At 46.4% G+C, this 18,931-nt stretch overlaps 1 protein-coding gene across 7 annotated transcripts in view; it reads right to left on the bottom strand.

Moving 5' to 3' along the window:
* stau2 (staufen double-stranded RNA binding protein 2) overlaps nucleotides 1–18,220 on the bottom strand; it is a 322,536-nt gene extending 304,316 nt beyond the window's left edge. For 4 of the 7 annotated variants that reach the window (XM_071414103.1, XM_071414100.1, XM_071414106.1 and 1 more), the window contains exons 1-5: nucleotides 18,101–18,220; nucleotides 15,449–15,683; nucleotides 10,532–10,662; nucleotides 8,094–8,253; nucleotides 2,825–2,960 (exon numbers count right to left, since the gene is read on the bottom strand). In XM_071414103.1, the coding sequence (XP_071270204.1) occupies nucleotides 2,825–2,960; nucleotides 8,094–8,253; nucleotides 10,532–10,662; nucleotides 15,449–15,674 (653 nt within the window). In that variant the 5' untranslated portion in view covers nucleotides 15,675–15,683; nucleotides 18,101–18,220. Of the gene's footprint in view, nucleotides 1–2,824; nucleotides 2,961–8,093; nucleotides 8,254–10,531; nucleotides 10,663–15,448; nucleotides 15,684–17,890; nucleotides 17,931–18,100 lie in introns of those variants that run through there. The other 3 variants (XM_071414107.1, XM_071414104.1, XM_071414102.1) reach the window with 3 other exon arrangements.
* Between the last annotated feature and the right edge of the window lie 711 nt (nucleotides 18,221–18,931).

The following is an 18,931-nucleotide window of genomic DNA, read 5'->3' as shown; positions in this document are numbered from 1 at the left end:
ATATGACTCAGAAATACTGAAGAAGACTTCAACTTCCTGTTTGATTCTCATTAAGATGATCGCTTCAACATGTCAGAAGAGGATTTCATCCTCGTATCACATTCCTCCCACGCTTCCTCCACTCAGAAAAGACGAGAAAATACAAGAGGAACGATAAAAACAGAAAGACCTCCAGAGACAGAGACAGACAGAGAGACAGAGAGAGAGAGGCAGAGACAGACAGAGAGACAGAGGCAGGGAGAGACAGACAGAGAGACAGAGGCAGAGACAGAGACAGACAGAGAGACAGAGGCAGAGACAGACAGAGAGACAGAGAGAGAGAGAGGCATAGACAGACAGAGAGACAGAGAGAGAGAGAGGCATAGACAGACAGAGAGAGAGGCAGACAGAAAGAGAGAGAGAGACAGACAGAGAGACAGAGAGACAGACAGAGAGAGAGAGGCAGAGACAGACAGGACAGACAGAGACAGAGACAGAGACAGACAGAGAGAGACAGACAGAGACAGACAGGACAGAGAGACAGACAGAGAGAGAGAGAGACAGACAGGACAGAGAGAGTGCTATCTACCTGGAAGTGACAAGGGGAGAGGAGCAGCAGAATATCCTCTGTGTCTGAACTAAATAAGGTAAGATGGCCTCTCTACCCTCTCTGCATTCCAGCACGGGGAGGGGGATCATTAATCCAGAACCTCTGGCGCTTTTATGGTGGTTTGGAAATACTGGAGATGACTCTGCTGAAGGAGAAGGGGAGTTGACAAGAGACAGAGAGCAGGGCCAAGCTTTCATCTGTTTAGAAAACACCCGCTAAAGTCCGATAAGAATACCCCGGACTGAAACACATCTGGGTCACCAGGATCAAAAGGAGAATCCTGGTGTACCCATCAAAACGCACAGCAACACGGGCCATGAACACAGCCACTACAGTTACACGCTTGCACTTGTTGGAGAAGTGGAAGAAAATAAAATAATCCCCTCCGAACAACATGAAGGATTCAGCACCATATTTGACAGTAGGGATGTTCTGCATTGTTCCTTCGAAGGCCAAACACACTACATTTGACCACCGTTTATCAAACTCCAGGCACTGAAACTCAAACTCAAACTCAAACTGCACACCGTGCGGTATGTTTGGCCTTCGAAGGAACAATGCAGATGTGACCGACCCTCCTTGATTCAGTCTTATGTAGCAAAATGTGAAATGTGTGTTTTTTTACATTGGATAAAAGTAGAGACTCAGAGCCCTATAAATGGTATATCAGACACTACAGTTGAGGAAACAATGGGAAAGTAATTCTGCTTTGAAAGTTGATCAACTTGTAAACTCACTTTTGAGAAAACGGCCTTTGAATGTTTTTCTACCTATTGGAGTCTCAGCCTCCAGTATTTATGCTGCAGTAGTTTATGTGTCGGGGGGCTTGGGTCAGTCTGTTATATCTGGAGTCCTTCCCCTGTCTTATCCGGTGTCCTGTGTGAATTTAAGTATGCTCTCTCTAATTCTCTCTTTCTTTCTCTCTCTCTCTCGGAGGACCTGAGCCATAGGACCAAGCCTCAGGACTACCGGGCCTGATGACTCCTAGCTGTCCCCAGTCCACCTGGCCGTGCTGCTGCTCCAGTTTCAACTGTTCTGCCTGCGGCTATGGAACCCTGACCTGTTCACCGGAAGTGCTACCTGTCCCAGACCTGCTGTTTTCAACTCTCTAGAGACAGCAGGAGCGGTAGAGATACTCTTAATGATCGGCCATGAAAAGCCAACTGACATTTACTCCTGAGGTTCTGACTTGTTGCACCTTCGATAACTACTGTGGTTATTATTATTTGACCCTGCTAGTCATTTATGAACATTTGAACATCATGGCCATGTTCTGTTATAATCTCCACACAGCACAGCCAGAAGAGGGCTGGCCACCCCTCAGCCTGGTTCCTCTCTAGGTTTCTTCCTAGGTTTTGACCTTTCTAGGGAGTTTTTCCCTAGCCACCGTGCTTCTACACCTGCATTGCTTGCTGTTTGGGGTTTTAGGCTGGGTTTCTGTACAGCACTTTGAGATATCGGCTGATGTAAGAAGGGCTTTATAAATACATTAGATTGATTGATGGCGAGCTCTTCTTTGTGGGACAGGTTATCCATATAGGATAACTATGTGGGACAGGTGATCCATATAGGATAACTATGTGGGACAGGTCATCCATATAGGATAACTATGTGGGACAGGTTATCCATATAGGATAACTATGTGGGACAGGTGATCCATATAGGATAACTATGTGGGACAGGTGATCCATATAGGATAACTATGTGGGACAGGTGATCCATATAGGATAACTATGTGGGACAGGTGATCCATATAGGATAACTATGTGGGACAGGTGATCCATATAGGATAACTATGTGGGACAGGTGATCCATGAGTTACATTTATTTCTGAAGACAGGTCGGCACATTGGACAAGAGACCCCTCGTTCGTTCCTTCATTCAGATTGAGAAACCCTGTCTAAATCACAGGGCTGTGGTCAATGTACGGGTTATTTTATTGCCATCTATTGAGGCATCTGCCAATATTTCAACTTTGAAATGGAGTCTGACCAGAGAGTTGGTCAATGTGTTTATCTGTTTGCTTTTAGTGAATGAAATAACAAAGAAAAAATGTAATAAAGAAAAAAATGTAAAATGGCACTTGTCTTTTCCTACCAACTCTGACTTTGCCGTTAGCTACTTTAAGGTCAAATGTACTTACTGTGACATATCGTCGCCTCATCTCATCTTAAGACGAATGCACTAACGGTAAATGGCTCTGGATGAGAGCATCTGCGAGGTGGTCGGTCTCACCTTTGGTTGCACATGCCTCTGAAGTTGTAGTTGGCTCTGTAGTTGGGCATGGGCTTGGGGTCCAGCGGACGGTAGATGGCTGGCTCACCTCTCTTCATAGCCAGACCATTCAGCTCCACCGTAGGGGTGATACTACCTACAGGAGGAGAGAGAGAGGAGGAATGGAGGGAGAGAGAGGGGTGGAGGGAGAGATGGAGGGAGGGAGAGAGAGGGGTGGAGGGAGAGATGGAGGGAGGGAGAGAGAGGGGTGGAGGGAGAGAGAGAGAGGGATAGAGGGAGAGAGAGAGAGGGATAGAGGGAGAGAGAGAAGGGGATGGAGGGAGAGAGAGAGAGAAAGGGATGGAGGGAGGGAGAGGGAGGGATGGATGGAGGGAGAGAGAGGAGGGATGGAGGGAGAGAGAGGAGGGATGGAGGGAGAGAGGGAGAGTTCGGGGAAGAGAAAGAGAGGTGAGAGAGATGAGGGGGGGGTGAGAGGGAGGCAGAAATAAAGACAAGATGAGGGGAAGGAAGGAAAAGACAGAGGGTCAGCAGAGGAGATCGAGAGAGAGGTAGAGAGGGGTAGAGAGAGAGAGGTAGAGAGTGGTAGAGAGAGAGATAGATAGAGAGAGAGAGGTAGATAGAGAGACAGAGAGCGAGGTAGAGAGAGTGAGTTGTGGTAAAGAGAATAATCTGGTTATTCACCAGTAATTAACCAGTTAAAATGTGTCGTCACTACGGTTAACAGACTCTGAATAGGAACATCAGACCATTCTATAAGGAACTTCAGACGGCCCTGGAATTCCTTCAGATCAATCTACTACCATTATTACTGTTTCCACTGACAACATCAACATGGGGCTCCTTCCCAAGTGGTGCCCTTATTCCAATAGGACTCTGGTCAAAAGTAGTGCACTACATAGGAAATAGGGTGTAATTTGGGACGCACACCATGAAAATAACAAGAGGACTTGCTATGGACATACTGTACATGAGGGTTATGATGTCCTTCAGTCATCAACTGTCCTCCTCTAACCCTGGTACTGTCTGGATGGGCCGAGGCCTACGGCTGTCCTCCTCTAACCCTGGTACTGTCCCTGGTACTGTCTGGATGGGCCGAGGCCTACGGCTGTCCTCCTCTAACCCTGGTACTGTCCCTGGTACTGTCTGGATGGGCCGAGGCCTACGGCTGTCCTCCTCTAACCCTGGTACTGTCTGGATGGGCCGAGGCCTACGGCTGTCCTCCTCTAACCCTGGTACTGTCCCTGGTACTGTCTGGATGGGCCGAGGCCTCGGCAACTCTCTCTGATTGTACTGTAAAATGTAGAGAGTGATTGTACTGTAAAATATAGAGAGTGATTGTACTGTAAAATATAGAGAGCGATTGTACTGTAATATGTAGAGAGTGATTGTACTGTAAAATATAGAGCGTGATTGTACTGTAAAATATAGAGCGTGATTGTACTGTAAAATATAGAGCGTGATTGTACTGTAAAATATAGAGAGTGATTGTACTGTAAAATATAGAGAGCGATTGTACTGTAAAATATAGCATTTCTCAACGGCTGGCCATGCCTTCCTCCTGGCTACTCCAACCTTGGCCAACAGCTCCGCCCCCCCCCCGCGCTACTCGCCCAAATCCAGACAGCAGATGTTCTGAAAGAGCTGCAAAACCTGGACCCCTACAAATCAGCTGGGCTTGACAATCTGGAACCTCTATTTCTGAAACTGTTCGCCGCCATTGTTGCATCCCCTATTACCACCCTGTTCAACCTCTCTTTCGTATCGTCTGAGATCCCCAAGGATTGGAAAGCTGCCGCGGTCATCCCCCTCTTCAAAGGGGGAGACATCCTGGACCCAAACTGTTACAGACCTATATCTATCCTGCCCTGCCTATCTAAGGCCTTCGAAAGCCAAGTCAACAAACAGATCTCTGACCATCTCGAATCCCACCGTACCTTCTCCGCTGTGCAATCCGGTTTCCGAGCCGGTCACGGGTGCACCTCAGCCACGCTCAAGGTACTAAACGATATCATAACCGCCATCGATAAAAGACAGTACTGTGCAGCCGTCTTCATCGACCTGGCCAAGGCTTTCGACTCTGTCAATCACCATATTCTTATCGGCAGACTCAGTAGCCTCGGTTTTTCTAATGACTGCCTTGCCTGGTTCACCAACTACATTTACATTTACGTCATTTAGCAGACGCTCTTATCCAGAGCGACTTACAAGTTGGTGCATTCACCTTATGATATCCAGTGGAACAACCACTTTACAATAGTGCATCTGACTCTTTTAAGGGGGGGGGGGGGGGGTTAGAAGGATTACTTTATCCTATCCTAGGTATTCCTTAAAGAGGTGGGGTTTCAGGTGTTTCCGGAAGGTGGTGATTGACTCCGCTGACCTGGCGTCGTGGGGGAGTTTGTTCCACCATTGGGGTGCCAGAGCAGCGAACAGTTTTGACTGGGCTGAGCGGGAGCTGTACTTCCTCAGAGGTAGGGAGGCGAGCAGGCCAGAGGTGGATGAACGCAGTGCCCTTGTTTGGGTGTAGGGCCTGATCAGAGCCTGAAGGTACGGAGGTGCCGTTCCCCTCACAGCTCCGTAGGCAAGCACCATGGTCTTGTAGCGGATGCGAGCTTCAACTGGAAGCCAGTGGAGAGAGCGGAGGAGCGGGGTGACGTGAGAGAACTTGGGAAGGTTGAACACCAGACGGGCTGCGGCGTTCTGGATGAGTTGTAGGGGTTTAATGGCACAGGCAGGGAGCCCAGTCAACAGCGAGTTGCAGTAATCCAGACGGGAGATGACAAGTGCCTGGATTAGGACCTGCGCCGCTTCCTGTGTGAGGCAGGGTCGTACTCTGCGAATGTTGTAGAGCATGAACCTACAGGAACGGGTCACCGCCTTGATGTTAGTTGAGAACGACAGGGTGTTGTCCAGGATCACGCCAAGGTTCTTAGCACTCTGGGAGGAGGACACAATGGAGTTGTCAACCGTGATGGCGTGATCAACTGCAACTACTTTGCAGACAGAGTTCAGTGTGTCAAATTGGAGGGCATGTTGTCCGGTCCTCTGGCAGTCTCTATGGGGGTGCCACGGGGTTCAATTCTCGTGCCGACTCTTTTCTCTGTATATATCAATGATGTTGCTCTTGCTGCGGGCGATTCCCTGATCCAGCTCTACGCAGACGACACCATTCTGTATACTTCTGGCCCTTCCTTGGACACTGTGCTATCTAACCTCCAAACGAGCTTCAATGCCATACAACACTCCTTCCGTGGCCTCCAACTGCTCTTAAACGCTAGTAAAACCAAATGCATGCTCTTCAACCGTTCGCTGCCTGCACCCGCACGCCCGACTAGCATCACCACCCTGGACGGTTCCGACCTAGAATATGTGGACATCTATAAGTACCTAGGTGTCTGGCTAGACTGCAAACTCTCCTTCCAGACTCATATCAAACATCTCCAATCCAAAATCAAATCTAGTCGGCTTTCTATTTCGCAACAAAGCCTCCTTCACTCACGCCGCCAAACTTACCCTAGTAAAACTGACTATCCTACCGATCCTCGACTTCGGCGACGTCATCTACAAAATAGCTTCCAATACTCAACTCAGCAAACTGGATGCAGTTTATCACAGTGCCATTCGTTTTGTTACTAAAGCACCTTATACGACCCACCACTGCGACCTGTATGCCCTAGCCGGCTGGCCCTCGCTACATGTTCATCGTCAGACCCACTGGCTCCAGGTCATCTACAAGGCTATGCTAGGTAAAGCGCTGCCTTATCTCAGTTCACTGGTCACGATGGCTACACCCACCCGTAGCACGCGCTCCAGCAGGTATATCTCACTGATCATCCCAAAAGCCAAAACATAATTTGGCCGCCTTTCCTTCCAGTTCTCTGCTGCCTGTGACTGGAACGAATTGCAAAAATCTCTGAAGTTGGAGACTTTTATCTCCCTCATCAACTTTAAACATCAACTATTTGAGCAGCTAACCTATCGCTGCAGCTGTACATAGTCCATCTGTAAATAGCCCACCCAATTTACCTACCTCACCCCCATACTGTTTTTATTTATTTACTTTTCTGCTCTTTTGCACACCAGTATCTCTACTTGCACATGATCATCTGATGATTTATCACTCCAGTGTTAATCTGCTAAATTGTAATTATTCGCTCCTATGGCCTATTTATTGCCTACCTCCTCATGCCTTTTGCACACACTGTATATAGATTCTCTTTTTTTTCTCTACTATGTTATTGACTTGTTTATTGTTTACTCCATGTGTAACTCTGTGTTGTTGTCTGTTCACACTGCTATGCTTTATCTTGGCCAGGTCGCAGTTGCAAATGAGAACTTGTTCTCAACTAGCCTACCTGGTTAAATAAAGGTGAAATAAAAAATAAAAAAATAAATAGAGAGAAATTGTACTGTAAAATGTAGAGCGTGATGGTACTGTAAAATGTAGAGCGTGATTGTACTGTAAAATATAGAGAGTGATTGTACTGTAAAATGTAGAGAGTGATTGTACTGTAAAATGTAGAGAGTGATTGTACTGTAAAATGTAGAGAGTGATTGTACTGTAAAATGTAGAGAGTGATTGTACTGTAAAATGTAGAGAGTGATTGTACTGTAAAATGTAGAGAGTGATTGTACTGTAAAATGTAGAGAGTGATTGTACTGTAATATGTAGAGAGCGATTGTACTGTAAAATGTAGAGAGCGATTGTACTGTAAAATATAGAGAGTGATTGTACTGTAAAATGTAGAGAGTGATTGTACTGTAAAATGTAGAGAGTGATTGTACTGTAAAATGTAGAGAGTGATTGTACTGTAAAATGTAGAGAGTGATTGTACTGTAAAATGTAGAGAGTGATTGTACTGTAATATGTAGAGAGCGATTGTACTGTAAAATGTAGAGAGCGATTGTACTGTAAAATATAGAGAGTGATTGTACTGTAAAATATAGAGAGTGATTGTACTGTAAAATATAGAGAGTGATTGTACTGTAAAATATAGAGAGTGATTGTACTGTAAAATATAGAGAGTGATTGTACTGTAAAATGTTTTGGAATACAGTTATTATACTTTCGTTTTAGTTTTCTGCCTCAAAATGTTTTCTCTCGTGTGTGCCCATTGAACAGGACCCTGGTGTTGGGAACCTGAATACCTAGGAGTTCCGTCTACAGATAAACTGGAAGCTAAATCTGGTGAATTTCTCAGTACACCACTATGTGTTTTTTGTACATTGTCCCTCTAAAAACGCATCATAAATAAGACATCTAAATTACCTGGGTTGCTGCTGATGTCCACTGTAGGAGAGCGAGGAGCGGGCCTGGGCAGAAGGCTCTCAGTGAGGGCAAGAGAGGCGGTGGAGTGCTGGGCCTTCTTGATGCTGGTGCCCTCCGCCTCCCACACCTGCTCCCCAAGACACAGCTGCACTGTAAAGATCTGCCCACAGCACCACCCAGTGGACAGGAGGGAGAACACATGTAACATGACATCAAGTCATTTAGCTGAGCAGACACTAAGCCAGACATTTAACTGTAATAGGGATCCATTGCATAGAAAATCTAAATTTGCAATCACACGTGTCTTCCGTCAACACATAGCCGTCAGCGAAAGACATTGGGTTGGCTGTGTTTTTAGGAGAAGACAGACCAACACAGAGTGTGTTTTTAGGAGAAGACAGACCAACAGAGTCGGCTGTGTTTTTAGGAGAAGACTGACCAACAGAGTCGGCTGTGTTTTTAGGAGAAGACAGACCAACACAGAGTGTGTTTTTAGGAGAAGACAGACCAACACAGAGTGTGTTTTTAGGAGAAGACTGACCAACAGAGTCGGCTGTGTTTTTAGGAGAAGACTGACCAACACAGAGTGTGTTTTTAGGAGAAGACAGACCAACAGAGTCGGCTGTGTTTTTAGGAGAAGACAGACCAACAGAGTCGGCTGTGTTTTTAGGAGAAGACAGACCAACAGAGTCGGCTGTGTTTTTAGGAGAAGACAGACCAATACAGAGTCGGCTGTGTTTTTAGGAGAAGACAGACCAACACAGAGTGTGTTTTTAGGAGAAGACAGACCAACACAGAGTGTGTTTTTAGGAGAAGACAGACCAACACAGAGTGTGTTTTTAGGAGAAGACAGACCAACACAGAGTGTGTTTTTAGGAGAAGACAGACCAACACAGAGTGTGTTTTTAGGAGAAGACAGACCAACAGAGTCGGCTGTGTTTTTAGGAGAAGACAGACCAACAGAGTCGGCTGTGTTTTTAGGAGAAGACAGACCAACACAGAGTGGGCTGTGTTTTTAGGAGAAGACAGACCAACACAGAGTGTGTTTTTAGGAGAAGACTGACCAACAGAGTCGGCTGTGTTTTTAGGAGAAGACTGACCAACACAGAGTGTGTTTTAGGAGAAGACAGACCAACAGAGTCGGCTGTGTTTTTAGGAGAAGACAGACCAACAGAGTCGGCTGTGTTTTTAGGAGAAGACAGACCAACAGAGTCGGCTGTGTTTTTAGGAGAAGACAGACCAATACAGAGTCGGCTGTGTTTTTAGGAGAAGACAGACCAACACAGAGTTTGTTTTTAGGAGAAGACAGACCAACACAGAGTGTGTTTTTAGGAGAAGACAGACCAACACAGAGTGTGTTTTTAGGAGAAGACAGACCAACACAGAGTGTGTTTTTAGGAGAAGACAGACCAACACAGAGTGTGTTTTTAGGAGAAGACAGACCAACACAGAGTGTGTTTTTAGGAGAAGACAGACCAACACAGAGTGTGTTTTTAGGAGAAGACAGACCAACAGAGTCGGCTGTGTTTTTAGGAGAAGACAGACCAACAGAGTCGGCTGTGTTTTTAGGAGAAGACAGACCAACAGAGTCGGCTGTGTTTTTAGGAGAAGACAGACCAACAGAGTCGGCTGTGTTTTTAGGAGAAGACAGACCAACAGAGTCGGCTGTGTTTTTAGGAGAAGACAGACCAACACAGAGTCGGCTGTCTGCAGCTGGTTATTTTCTGTTCATTTCCCGACGATCCAACATGTTGAACCGCCGTTGTTCATCGACACCAAGCAGGTGATCTACTGCACGTGATGGTGTAAACCAGTGATGGTGTAAACCAGTGTTGGTGTAAACCAGTGATGGTGTAAACCAGTGATGGTGTAAACCAGTGTTGGTGTAAACCAGTGTTGGTGTAAACCAGTGATGGTGTAAACCCGGTGATGGTGTAAACCCGGTGATGGTGTAAACCGGTGGAGTAAACCGGTGATGGTGTAAAACAGTGATGGAGTAAACCAGCGATGGTGTAAACCAGCGATGGAGTAAACCAGCGATGGTGTAAACCGGCGATGGAGTAAACCGGCGATGGTGTAAACCGGCGATGGTGTAAACCGGCGATGGTGTAAACCAGCGATGGAGTTAACCAGCGATGGTGTAAACCAGCGATGGTGTAAACCAGCGATGGTGTAAACCAGCGATGGTGTAAACCAGCGATGGTGTAAACCGGTGTTGGTGTAAACCGGTGTAGGTGTAAACCGGTGTAGGTGTAAACCGGTGATGGTGTAAACCGGTGTTGGTGTAAACCGGTGATGGTGTAAACCGGTGATGGTGTAAACCGGTGATGGTGTAAACCAGTGTTGGTGTAAACCAGTGATGGTGTAAACCAGTGATGGTGTAAACCATTAGACGTGTCACTTGGAGCAGGGAAGTCATGCTTCATAAGGCTGGGTACCTTAGCGTGTGCAGGGCCTCTCTCGTTGAGCAGCTTGTACTGCGGTTGGATCCTGTTGAAACGGGCTAACTCATTCACCAGACACATAGGAGTTTTCTCTTTAGGGTTTGCCATGTTCTCCTGGGGTGGGCCTGGACCAGATGTGTTATTACATTGTTATGGGGAGAAGAAGAAAAACAATAACATGTTAATAACCATAAATCATCTATTAGTCATTATTGTCATTGACGATATGAAAACAGATTTTGGGCTGAGATGAGATGTCTGTTTTCCCACTCCTGGTCCTAGAGACCCAAGATGAGATGTCTGTTTTCCCACTCCTGGTCCTAGAGACCCAAGATGAGATGTCTGTTTTCCCACTCCTGGTCCTAGAGACCCAAGATGAGATGTCTGTTTTCCCACTCCTGGTCCTAGAGACCCAAGATGAGATGTCTGTTTTCCCACTCCTGGTCCTAGAGACCCAAGATGAGATGTCTGTTTTCCCACTCCTGGTCCTAGAGACCCAAGATGAGATGTCTGTTTTCCCACTCCTGGTCCTAGAGACCCAAGATGAGATGTCTGTTTTCCCACTCCTGGTCCTAGAGACCCAAGATGAGATGTCTGTTTTCCCACTCCTGGTCCTAGAGACCCAAGATGAGATGTCTGTTTTCCCACTCCTGGTCCTAGAGACCCAAGATGAGATGTCTGTTTTCCCACTCCTGGTCCTAGAGACCCAAGCGGTCTGTCTGGAAGAACTGTACGTATAGTGGCTGGAGAAACCACGATGCTAGTAACTAGTACTAAGCTATACCGTAGAAGAACAAAAAGTCAATTCTCTTTTCCCCACTAACACTGACTTTCCTTGATAGCTACTTCGTTGAGAGAAGATTTACTCAATACGACTGTGACGTGTAGTCGTCTCATCTAGCGATCTTAGGATGAATGCACTAAGTGTAAGTCGTTCTGGACAAGAACATCTGACAAAATGACTCAAATGTCAAATATAATGACATATCATGTTGCGTGTCAGGTTAGGTACTGTGACAGCAACAACAACAAAAAGGATTACTCCATGCAAATGGACCAATACAACAAGTATTGTATAGGCCTATATAGGCAGACACAGGGGTAGTAACTAGTACTAGCCTATAGACCAGGGGTAGTAACTAGTACTAGCCTACAGACCAGGGGTAGTAACTAGTACTAGCCTACAGACCAGGGGTAGTAACTAGTACTAGCCTATAGACCAGGGGTAGTAACTAGTACTAGCCTACAGACCAGGGGTAGTAACTAGTACTAGCCTACAGACCAGGGGTAGTAACTAGTACTAGCCTACAGACCAGGGGTAGTAACTAGTACTAGCCTACAGACCAGGGGTAGTAACTAGTACTAGCCTATAGACCAGGGGTAGTAACTAGTACTAGCCTATAGACCAGGGGTAGTAACTAGTACTAGCCTACAGACCAGGGGTAGTAACTAGTACTAGCCTACAGACCAGGGGTAGTAACTAGTACTAGCCCACAGACCAGGGGTAGTAACTAGTACTAGCCTACAGACCAGGGGTAGTAACTAGTACTAGCCTACAGACCAGGGGTAGTAACTAGTACTAGCCTACAGACCAGGGGTAGTAACTAGTACTAGCCTACAGACCAGGGGTAGTAACTAGTACTAGCCCACAGACCAGGGGTAGTAACTAGTACTAGCCTACAGACCAGGGGTAGTAACTAGTACTAGCCTACAGACCAGGGGTAGTAACTAGTACTAGCCTACAGACCAGGGGTAGTAACTAGTACTAGCCTACAGACCAGGGGTAGTAACTAGTACTAGCCTATAGACCAGGGGTAGTAACTAGTACTAGCCTACAGACCAGGGGTAGTAACTAGTACTAGCCTACAGACCAGGGGTAGTAACTAGTACTAGCCTACAGACCAGGGGTAGTAACTAGTACTAGCCTACAGACCAGGGGTAGTAACTAGTACTAGCCTATAAACCAGGGGTAGTAACTAGTACTAGCCTATAGACCAGGGGTAGTAACTAGTACTAGCCTATAGACCAGGGGTAGTAACTAGTACTAGCCTACAGACCAGGGGTAGTAACTAGTACTAGCCCACAGACCAGGGGTAGTAACTAGTACTAGCCTACAGACCAGGGGTAGTAACTAGTACTAGCCTATAGACCAGGGGTAGTAACTAGTACTAGCCTACAGACCAGGGGTAGTAACTAGTACTAGCCTATAGACCAGGGGTAGTAACTAGTACTAGCCTATAGACCAGGGGTAGTAACTAGTACTAGCCTACAGACCAGGGGTAGTAACTAGTACTAGCCTACAGACCAGGGGTAGTAACTAGTACTAGCCTACAGACCAGGGGTAGTAACTAGTACTAGCCTACAGACCAGGGGTAGTAACTAGTACTAGCCTACAGACCAGGGGTAGTAACTAGTACTAGCCTACAGACCAGGGGTAGTAACTAGTACTAGCCTACAGACCAGGGGTAGTAACTAGTACTAGCCTACAGACCAGGGGTAGTAACTAGTACTAGCCTACAGACCAGGGGTAGTAACTAGTACTAGCCTACAGACCAGGGGTAGTAACTAGTACTAGCCTACAGACCAGGGGTAGTAACTAGTACTAGCCTACAGACCAGGGGTAGTAACTAGTACTAGCCTACAGACCAGGGGTAGTAACTAGTACTAGCCTACAGACCAGGGGTAGTAACTAGTACTAGCCTACAGACCAGGGGTAGTAACTAGTACTAGCCTACAGACCAGGGGTAGTAACTAGTACTAGCCTACAGACCAGGGGTAGTAACTAGTACTAGCCTACAGACCAGGGGTAGTAACTAGTACTAGCCTACAGACCAGGGGTAGTAACTAGTACTAGCCTACAGACCAGGGGTAGTAACTAGTACTAGCCTACAGACCAGGGGTAGTAACTAGTACTAGCCTACAGACCAGGGGTAGTAACTAGTACTAGCCTACAGACCAGGGGTAGTAACTAGTACTAGCCTACAGACCAGGGGTAGTAACTAGTACTAGCCTACAGACCAGGGGTAGTAACTAGTACTAGCCTATAGACCAGGGGTAGTAACTAGTACTAGCCTACAGACCAGGGGTAGTAACTAGTACTAGCCTATAGACCAGGGGTAGTAACTAGTACTAGCCTATAGACCAGGGGTAGTAACTAGTACTAGCCTACAGACCAGGGGTAGTAACTAGTACTAGCCTATAGACCAGGGGTAGTAACTAGTACTAGCCTACAGACCAGGGGTATTCTAATCTGACCCTACTGGATCATGAGTGCTGCATAGTCACCCACTATGTGTCCCAGGTCTAAATCAGTCCCTGATTAGAGGGGAATCACCCACTATGTGTCCCAGGTCTAAATCAGTCCCTGATTAGAGGGGAATCACCCACTATGTGTCCCAGGTCTAAATCAGTCCCTGATTAGAGGGGGAATCACCCACCTGGTGTCCCAGGTCTAAATCAGTCCCTGATTAGAGGGGGAATCACCCACCTGGTGGCCCAGGTCTAAATCAGTCCCTGATTAGAGGGGGAATCACCCACCTGGTGTCCCAGGTCTAAATCAGTCCCTGATTAGAGGGGGAATCACCCACCTGGTGTCCCAGGTCTAAATCAGTCCCTGATTAGAGGGGAATCACCCACTATGTGTCCCAGGTCTAAATCAGTCACTGATTAGAGGGGAATCACCCACTATGTGTCCCAGGTCTAAATCAGTCCCTGATTAGAGGGGAATCACCCACTATGTGTCCCAGGTCTAAATCAGTCCCTGATTAGAGGGGAGTCACCCACTATGTGTCCCAGGTCTAAATCAGTCCCTGATTAGAGGGGAATCACCCACTATGTGTCCCAGGTCTAAATCAGTCCCTGATTAGAGGGGAATCACCCACTATGTGTCCCAGGTCTAAATCAGTCCCTGATTAGAGGGGAATCACCCACTATGTGTCCCAGGTCTAAATCAGTCCCTGATTAGAGGGGGAATCACCCACTATGTGTCCCAGGTCTAAATCAGTCCCTGATTAGAGGGGAATCACCCACTATGTGTCCCAGGTCTAAATCAGTCCCTGGTTAGAGGGGGAATCACCCACCTGGTGTCCCAGGTCTAGATCAGTCCCTGATTAGAGGGGGAATCACCCACCTGGTGTCCCAGGTCTAAATCAGTCCCTGATTAGAGGGGGAATCACCCACCTGGTGTCCCAGGTCTAAATCAGTCCCTGATTAGAGGGGAATCACCCACCTGGTGTCCCAGGTCTAAATCAGTCCCTGATTAGAGGGGGAATCACCCACCTGGTGTCCCAGGTCTAAATCAGTCCCTGATTAGAGGGGAATCACCCACCTGGTGTCCCAGGTCTAAACCAGTCCCTGATTAGAGGGGGAATCACCCACCTGGTGTCCCAGGTCTAAATCAGTCCCTGATTAGAGGGGGAATCACCCACCTGGTGTCCCAGGTCTAAATCAGTCCCTGATTAGAGGGGGATCACCCACCTGGTGTCCCAGGTCTAAATCAGTCCCTGATTAGAGGGGGAATCATTCACCTGGTGTCCCAGGTCTAAATCAGTCCCTGATTAGAGGGGGAATCATTCACCTGGTGTCCCAGGTCTAAATCAGTCCCTGATTAGAGGGGTATCACCCACCTGGTGTCCCAGGTCTAAATCAGTCCCTGATTAGAGGGGGAATCACCCACCTGGTGTCCCAGGTCTAAATCAGTCCCTGATTAGAGGGGGAATCATTCACCTGGTAACTCAGGTCTAAATCAGGCCCTGATTAGAGGGGGAATCATCCACCTGGTGTCCCAGGTCTAAATCAGTCCCTGATTAGAGGGGGAATCATTCACCTGGTGTCCCAGGTATAAATCAGTCCCTGATTAATGAAAAAAAGCAGTGGAGATGACTTAGAGGTCCAGATTTGAATTTGACCTACCTGGTGAGTTGGCAGACACAGGGGTGTCGGGCCCATACCCGGCTGAGGGAGCGGGGCAGCCGGGGGTGGGTCCATACCCGGCTGAGGGAGCGGGGCAGCCGGGGGTGGGTCCAGGGCCATTGACTGAGGGCTGTAGACCCAAGGGTCCTGGACTGGGCATGGCCCCGAGAGGGGAGAAGCCAGGGCCAGCCAGGGGCGTTGAGGTCTGCACTTTCACTTGAGCCATGCTCTTTACCTAGCAGAGGAGCAAATATATATTAAACACACAAAACTAAATGACATGTGTGAGCTTGTGACACTAGCATGTATCATCTGGCTATATAACAAGAGTATGCATATAAGCATAGTACAGAAGTCTCTTATGAAAGCCCTGTTCATTGTTTGTCCAGTGACCTTCTTCACATCCCAAACGACACCCTATTCCCCCCACATGTAGTGCACTACTTTCCACCAGAGTCCTAAGAGCCCTGGTCAAGAGAAGTGCACTACTTTTCACCAGAGTCCTAAGAGCCCTGGTCAAGAGAAGTGCACTACTTTTCACCAGAGTCCTAAGAGCCCTGGTCAAGAGAAGTGCACTACTTTTCACCAGAGTCCTAAGAGCCCTGGTCAAGAGAAGTGCACTACATGAGGAATAGGGAGGAGCCATTTGGGACGCAGCCTTACAGCCTATGACAGCACTGACTGAGGTAAATCGGCCAGGAAATGACATCACCAGAACCCAAATGGAGTAGCCTAGCTCACATTCTGATCCATTGGTGGTTAGTTAATGCGACCACACAATGACCCTTTATGCTCGTGTCCCTGCTGCTAAGCTCAACGTCGAGGGAGCGAGGGAACAAATGCTACCCTATTCCATATTATATAGCACTGCATTGGATGCCATTTTCGAGGCACACAGAGTCATTGCTGCCAGAGAGAGACAACGCAGGGCCGGTGGGGGACATGTTAACTAGCAAAACATAGTACTTATGGTCTCTCCCAATAGGTTTGAACATTTATGGAATAGGTAGTAATTGTGCTAGCTGTGATGGTTCTGTAACTGCCGGAAGGCCACCCCCCCCCAAAACAAATTGTCAAAGACTCCAGTCACCCTAGTCATAAGACTGTTCTCTCTGCGACCGCACGGCAAGCGGAACCGGAGCGCCAAGTCTGGGACCAAAAGTATCCTTAACTGCTTCTACCCCCCAAGCCATAAGACTGCTGAAGAATTAATCAAAATGGCCACCTAGACTATTTACATTGACCCCCCCCCTTTTGCTGTTTTACACTGCTGCTCATCTGTTTATTATCTATGCATAGTCACTTTACCCCTACCTACATGTACAAATTATCTCGACTAACCTATATCCCCGCACGCGGACTCTGTACTGATACCCCATGTATTTAGCCTCGTTAATGTTATTTTATTAATTGTTACTTTTTATTAAATGTTTTACTTTATTTAGTAAATATTTTCTTAAACTCTATTTCTTGAACTGCATTGTTGGTTAAGGGCTTGTAGTAAGTAAGCATTTCACCTGTTGTAGTCAGCGCATGTGACAATTTGTATTTTATTTGATTACCCAATATAGTGGCTATTAGCCTACAGGAGGAGGCCCTGGAGGTCCCTGAGGGCCACATAGTCTTTGCAGTAGAATCAGCTTTGTGAATCTATATTACACAGTACTTCTATGTGTGTTTGATGCTATGACCTTATGTGCAAATGAAACCCTTTATTTAATGGTCTGGGTTGAAAGCGTCAAATGAGATCTGGGTAGAAAGCGTCAGATAATCGTTGGATGGAATAACACGTTTTCAAAGTGAGTTATAATAAACAGAATAACCCACGCATCAGTAGTTACGCCTAGCATATGATCCAGTAATTCGTTTATCTGAACATATGGTTTATTTTGGCTGGCCTATATTGAGCATAACATGTCACATTACAATTTCAATACAACTTTTTTTTTGTCCATGTATGGCTAGTAGTTAGCTGTCCTGACAAGAAGCAAAATATATAACTAACGTTAGTAAGTTAGCATGTGTGTTATTATTAGCCAATTTACCTAACTAGCACGCTAACTACCTAGCTATAATAACAGAGCTAGCTGCCAACAACCACTAGCTAGCTTGCTACCTGCCTAAAATCATCGAGAATTATATTCTAACAATATACTCTGACATTATTGCATGACATTCCATGCTAGCTAGTTAAGCAAACTGTAGCTGCTTCTGCTGTGCTAACGGTTCGTTCGCTAACTACAAAGTCGCCTCAATTGACACGGACTGCCACCAACTATGTCAATTGACAGCAATAACCATTCCATGAAAATGGATACAAAACGTGCCGTAAGCGTGTATCTATATAAAGACATGTTGCAGATGTAACCATGCATAGGTTAAATGCATGCATATTTATTCTGCATTAGGTTAGATAATTAGCTAGCTAGCAAGCTAGCTAACCGGTTCTGAAGTCTTCCAGTGCGGTCGGCATCATGGCCGAACAGCGAACACCCCTTTAGTTTGCATCCCCACAACGCATTCGCCCCTGCTGCAAGAGCAGCCCAGTATAATTCACCAAGACAACACGTATTCAGAGGTGACACAGGTCGAACAAAAACCTAAGGGTTATCTGAACATGAATAGATCGCTAATAAATAGGCTATTCTTTACCTTTGTCCAGGGCCAGACCCCAGTTACACCTCCAACATTGGCAAACACTAAAGAGAACTGATGGATCTAGGAACAGACCACGTCACAATTCCAGGAAAAATGATTATATTCGACACCGGAAATGTGATTTATGCACACAGTAAGTAGACCTGCACATTGCAAGTTAAGTTGTCGCCATTGCATTAGGTCGTACGGGCTACATAGGCACTGATAGAAGTGTTGTGATATTTTTGAGGACACCCGTTTCTCCGGTGAGAATGGTTCAGTCTTGCTTCCAGAGGGGAACACAGCCGAGCTGAGACCGCCACAATCAATGTAGTCATCAAGTTCATTTAGCCGTGCATGTTATGGAGTTATCATATTTATAGCAATGTCAGCTGAATGATTCTAATATTGAATTGTGATTTATTAATGATTGGCCAAATGTTATTCATTTTTAGTTAGACATTTTCAACTTTGAGTGACTCGTGATTTAGCACGAATGCAATGGTTTCGTTTTCACGAAACTTTATATGCCTAATAGAAAGAATACTTGAATTCGGCCATTTGGAATATGTCACAGGAACTTAATGCAGTCTGTTGTTGTGCATAAGGATGACTAAGAAATGGGATAAGCTTCCTCCTTGGAAATTGAAGACTGGAGGAGAAGATCAACTCTTCATTGGAGCCTATGCTGGTCCGTTGACCATTTTACAAATCAAATCAAATTTTAGTAGTAGAAGTAGAATACATAAATATATATATATACACACACAAATTTGTGGATTCTGCTATTTCAGTAACACCCGTTGCTGACAGGTGTATAAAAACGAGCACACCGCCATGCGATCT

The sequence above is a fragment of the Salvelinus alpinus genome, chromosome 8, assembly GCF_045679555.1.
Source record: "Salvelinus alpinus chromosome 8, SLU_Salpinus.1, whole genome shotgun sequence".
Lineage (NCBI taxonomy): Eukaryota > Metazoa > Chordata > Actinopteri > Salmoniformes > Salmonidae > Salvelinus > Salvelinus alpinus.
Note: the sequence above shows the minus strand (reverse complement) of the source record. Positions and strands in the feature narration are given on the sequence as shown.